The sequence below is a fragment of the Cryptomeria japonica genome, chromosome 7 (assembly GCF_030272615.1).
Source record: "Cryptomeria japonica chromosome 7, Sugi_1.0, whole genome shotgun sequence".
NCBI lineage: Eukaryota > Viridiplantae > Streptophyta > Pinopsida > Cupressales > Cupressaceae > Cryptomeria > Cryptomeria japonica.
Window position 1 is genome coordinate 270,044,458 of NC_081411.1, and position 6,354 is coordinate 270,050,811.

General features: G+C 30.4%; 1 protein-coding gene across 1 annotated transcript; it reads right to left on the reverse strand.

Moving 5' to 3' along the window:
• Positions 1–3,082: 3,082 nt before the first annotated feature.
• Positions 3,083–5,643, reverse strand: LOC131033960 ((R)-mandelonitrile lyase-like). The gene is made up of 3 exons (XM_057965281.1): positions 5,062–5,643; positions 3,279–3,358; positions 3,083–3,181 (listed from the first exon to the last, which is right to left on the reverse strand). Exons 1-3 carry the CDS (start codon positions 5,641–5,643, stop codon positions 3,127–3,129), a joined length of 717 nt encoding a protein of 238 aa, XP_057821264.1. The 3' UTR covers positions 3,083–3,126.
• Between the last annotated feature and the right edge of the window lie 711 nt (positions 5,644–6,354).

Sequence of the window (6,354 nt, forward strand, 5' to 3'; positions counted from 1 at the left end):
ACCCTGAACATGGCCAATCCATCCAGATTAACTTCACACCATTCACAAGTTTTTCCCTGTAAGATCTACGTCCTAAATTTACATCTTCTAGAATCTGAATGGAGAGCATTTCTTCCAGCCCACGATGTCAAAATCTCCATATTATTATACACATACCCACATATCCATATATGATGGTTAAAGACTACACCATCCAAGTAATCTTTAGTGTGTAGTGATTTTATATTCTATTCTAAATTTACTTCACAAAAGATAAAAGAAAATATCAACCTAAATATTAGTAAAATACTACGTAAAAGAAATATAAATTTAATTACGTTGAAGGCATATTGGACTCACATAAATATACAAAAACACTTTTCAATAAAAACTATAAGCATTTAATTTGATATGTTTGTGACACTTAAATGTATGAAAAACAAAAACAATTTTTTTTTTTAATATAATTTTATTTATTTTCTCTTCTCATGCACTGAATTACATAATTTTTAATTTGGGGTGGCTCATTAGTACAACGGTTAAAACACTTGCTTGGTGAAATCGCTACCAAGGTTCAAATCCTCGTTGGGCTACTAGGCTCATAGCTTGGTACTTTCATTGGGTTGGTACGCTCACGGATTTGAACAACAATATTGTTCGACACCTTAAAAAGTGCCCCTAAATGTTAATTATATCTTTGTATGCACCTCTCAACTACCACTCACTCTAAGATTAAATGATTAATTAGTTATGTCTATCTCCATCATGCAATTAGTCAACTTTGTATTTATCCCAATCCAACATTATTAATTATGAGGGATTGAATATGTCCTACTTAAAATTCACTTTTTTCTCAAGGACAAGAATGAATATAAAATAAAAATATAATAATACAATATTATAATGATAATATAATGATATGATAATATAATTATGCCAAACGTGTATTATACTCACATATGGATACAAAAATGTTCGTCAATAAAAACTAGAAGCATTTAATTTGATGTGTCTGTGACACTTACATGCATGAAATTTAAAAAGAAAAAATCAATTTACTATTATTTTTTAATTATATATTATTTTATCTTCATTTCCACCTATCAACCCCTTCTCACTCCAAAATTTAGCAGACTAATCAATTTTTTCTATCTTTATCATACAATCATTTAGATTTTTAATTATCTCAATCAATTCATCTAAAGATATGATGATGATGATGATAATGATGATGATGATGATGATAACAACAACAACGATGACAATGATGATGAGGATGACGATAACGACGACAACGACGACGATGATGATGATGATGATGATGATGATGATGATGATGATGATGATGATGATGATGATGATGATGATGACGACGACGACGATGACGATAACAACAATGACGAAGACGACGACGATGACAATGATGATGATGTGGCCTTTATAGATTTTTGGCTTTAGTCAATAGTTTAATAGAAATATAAAATATAGTAATTTTGAAGTAGAATAATGAACAAATATGATATCTTCAACATACTTTATCCATATTCCTCTAAAGATAGATACACTAGTTAATATTTTATTTTATATATAAAAAATTCAATAATAAATTTTTTATATATTTTTTCTCATCAAAATAAAACAAATATTTATCACTTATAATCACAAATAAAAAATAAATTTAACATATAAATTTATCATAATCTAGGTGACTATTTACTGATTTGGTATTTAAATAAAATAGAGGAATCCTGGGTACACCTAAAACGCTGATACTTTGTCGCAACTATCATTTATTTAAGTGAAGAGCGTTGAGCACAATGAAGGAGGAACATAAGCCCTCCCCCAATTCTCTTAGCAAAAGACTTAAGTTTTGCCTTATGTCAATGTCAACGTATTTATATAGTTTAAGAGTAGGGCAATTTTGAAATTGAAAAATATGATTGCCCACCTAAAATATTTAAATAAACAGTCGCTGCATTGTTTTGTCTAACAACTCCCCAAGTCTTTTAAAAATTAAAACTAAAAAATGAAAAACCTTCACTATTTTTCATGTTAGAGATAGACATTGCCAGCCCTATAATATTTTCCTATTATAGATAGACATTGACAATATATTCTTGCTGATGCCATCACAATTTATCACAAATATTTCATTAAATTGTCAAGCTTTTTTAACCCTCGCATTATTATACAATGATACTGAAACAAATAAATTATCAAAAGAAAATTCAAAAAATAAAGGAGATTAATTTCAACGATGAACAAATTTGTTTTAAATAGGGTGGTGGACCTTAACTTAAATATAACTGTTAGACTTTTTGAACAAACAATCCCATGTCATGATCATACAAATAAAAAACCTTTTTAAATAGAAAAAAAAAATTAATTTTTTTTTCAAAGTATATTAATAAGTAGAATAAAATATATTATATTAATTTGATCTGTTTTTAACTAATTGTTTCAAAATTGATTTATTTTTTATTTTTTATTTTAATATTATATATTTTTTATAAAAAAATTAAAATAGAAATTGAATTAGATAATTTGTTTGACACAATATGGATATAATTTTTAATAAATGTTAAAATAAACAATATTTATGCTTTTACTTATCTATTTCTTAGTTTATGTTTTGATGAATCTATCTCATAATTTTAGTAGATGTTAAAAGTGATATTTACATAAAAAGAAATTGAAGAAAAGTTTTAAAAATATTGTGAAAATTTTGGTATGGTTACTATTACATATTCTATAGTGTATCCCAACAGGAGGTGTTAATAGGACATCACCCTCACAAAATTAAATAAATCAAGAAAGTGAGAAAATAAATATCATACAGTCATGAGAAATAAGTAGCTGAAAAATTAAATATTGCCCTCATTTATACCCTCATATAATTCAATTGATAAACAAGATTAAATAACTATTTAACTTAATAAAATCTTAGAACAAAAGATTATTATTTAAAGCATCATTTAGATATGAATAATCATTAAAAACTTAATGATATTTTTATTCATATCACAAAATAGACAAGATGAAAATGACAATCATATATGGCCTCACTTACATTATTTATAATGGTATTATTGATTTATATGACCATTAAAATGAAATATTTTAAACACCTATATCAATTTAGTAGGATCATGGAATATTTCTAGTCTTCATACGTTGTCGAACGATTTTAACTCCCATATACCTGCATATATTGCATAATCAAATACTCTTGTCATTATTGTAACTTGAATCATTTGAAGCATAGATAATATAGATAAAATATTAATAAATATAAATACCTTCCAAGCATCATGGTAGTGGCTTGTGGATTGGTACCAGGTGAATCCTTGTAAATTGAGCCATCCACGACCCTTAGCTTCTCAACACCCTTCACTTCATATCTTTTGTCAACCACCAAATCAACTTGACAACCTCCATGGTAATGAAAATATGTCCCTACTGTATCTTTACAAAATTTGGCTAAATCATCATTTGATTGATTCTTTGGTAATGCAGCCCCAAGGAATCGGAACACTTTCGAAGATCCATTACCAGTAAATGCAAACTCTTGGATGGAAGATGTCATACTTAGATTAACCATTACTTTCACAACAAAAATACATTTTTTCAAATCAAAAGGATTTGAATAGTAATTGTAACGAACATAGGGGCTATCTTGCGGATTTCTACTTTTAAGCCATAGTTCACCCCTTGATAATGGAAATGCTACCTTACTTGCAACAAGACCAAAAGAGTTTATATTTGTTGCATTATCTTGTTGGAGAAAGCTATTAGACTCAATATAGAGTTGTGAGTTGTCTAGAATGCCCACGTCTTGTATATATGAATACTCAAGTGGCTTTGATGATTCTATTATGAATTTTACATTGGGATTATCCTGAACCTCTTTCCCTACTGATGGTAAATCTAAAAGAAGAGTAATGTTTAACTTTTTAAGTTGAAATGATGGGCCAATACCACTTAAGAGGAGAAGTTGAGTGCTACCTATTGTTCCTGCTGACAAAATCACCTCACTATTGGCTGACAATTGGTTAAGTGAAACTTCATAATGTAAACCATCACTCATTATCTCCACTCCACTAGCCTTAAGCTTTCCTGCAATATAAATTCTTGACAAGGTTACATACACAAATAGAGTTACAAAGCTGAAATACTACACTACATTAAAGTAGTTTATAGTATGTAGTCGTTTTGACTTTTAATTTCTCAGTACTTTATAAAAAGATAAAATAAATATTAATCTAAGTATAATTTTATTTAGCTATATAAAGATAAAAAATAAAAAACTTTTTACACAAATAAAAATAGACCAATTAACTATAAATAAATATAAAATTATCATAAATCTATTCAACTATTAACCTAAATAGAATAAGTATAATTTCTTTTTATTCGAGGGATTCTATATCAAACTCATAGAATCATTCAGATACCTCATATGAGAGCACAAGAGTTATGCTGAAATCTCTTTGGCTAAGAGCCAAGGACTAAACGATACCCATTCTACTAGTGTTGTTAGGGGCATTATTCTAACCTCATTCCCTATGGTATTCAAACCTTTGACTTAACAAGACTTGATTTCTGACCCATTCGATTAGCTCACACATTCTTGGTTGTTGCTTTAGGTAGTTCAAGTCACTAGTTCAACTCCTGATTTTTTGAGAGTGTGGTTGAGAATTTGAGCGGGCTCACGCTATAAAGAGCTAAGCTCTAGATTGCTGCGCTAAACTCTCGATTCTTTTGGGTAAAAAAGAAAAATAAAGAAAAAGACTTTTCCTAATAAGATCATTCAAAACCATTAAACTTCATTAATAGATCTAAGAATGAAAGATTAAGAGATATCCATTCTTTGAAAATTGTTAAAGACATGAACCCAACCTTATTTCCTATGACATTTCAATCTACGAGACAGCTCACAATAGATTCCTTTAAAACCATTAAATATCACTAATAGATTAAAGTCCTTTCGAAAACAGGGAAATTTCAAAACTAAAAGGATATATACAAACCTGATGCCGCATTGAAAAGGATTCTGCTCGCGGTAGCATTGAGAAGAACTACAATATTTTCTGGATTTGCATACTGTAGAAGATCTGCGGCTGTATGTCTCTTTCCATTGTTGTCAAAAGTTGAGCCACTGACCTTTGTGCCCTCCAAATGGTCCAAAGTATATCCATTGTTGGGAAGAATTCCAGCTTCAAGAAGCCCATCCTTGAATGCAGAATTCCATGTAAAAAGTTTGTTTGGTTTGAAGACATTCAACTTCTCCACCCATTCATACGATTCGTTCACAAGTTTCTCATCCCATTTCATTTTCCGAACATATTGAGAGCTTGCCCTGCTATAGAAGCCACCGTTGATAGCTGTTCCGCCTCCTAAAACTCTGGCCCTTGCTAATTGCATTCCATCTTCTGAGACAAACGCCTGCGTTATATAGGGATAAGTTTTGGGATCCCCCAAAATCTTGAAAAACGCTTTGTAGTCCTCAACATCGGGATTTCCGTAAGGAGAGTCCCCCCTCTCCAATAGCAAAACAGAGTAATGCTGTGAGAGAGTTGCTGCCAGGGGACACCCAGCTGTACCTCCTCCAACCACAATGTAATCATACGCCCTTGCAGTTGCCTTTTGAGCATCTGCTGTCATAAACGGATATGGGTATTCTGCAAACACGAAGCACAGAGATTTGCATATCAATGTCTTAGGGTAAGAAAAAATTCTATATGAACACCTCTGAAAAAAGAAAATGATTCAAAACAAAAGCATAAAAAGTTGTACCGACCTAGATTAGATTTCGCTGCTTCTGCAGAGAATTGATGGCGGTGGTTTGTAAAAATCAAGAGGCATAACATCAGAAGGAATTCTATCTCCATGACCATTAATCAATCTAATTCTCCTTCTACAGTTGAAACTGAGTGTGAAGTATTTGCATTTCATGCAATTTTTTATAGATGAATACTATCTTCTCGCAGAAGTCATTGATGTATTTAAATTAATATACACGTTTCTCAATAAGCTTATTGAATTTCTAACAACTCACCTCTGACTTTAGATGATTATAATTAATAGATAAAATTCTTATTTAATTTGTAACAGAACTATGGCATTCCAACTCACGATGAGGAGATGCGCTTGCTTGATGTCAGGGCAACTTATTATTATTCTAATCGTTAATTTAGAATTCTCAATAGTCGACGAGCACATGCTTGGATTTACTTAAAATTGTCAATCTTTTACTACTGCCGTTAGTATTATGCAAGATTTATTTCTGAGGCATTCAAATGGATAAATGGATATAAATGAAGCCTTTTTCACTTCATTTTCATTGTTTTGCAATGATTGGACTGAATTCTTATA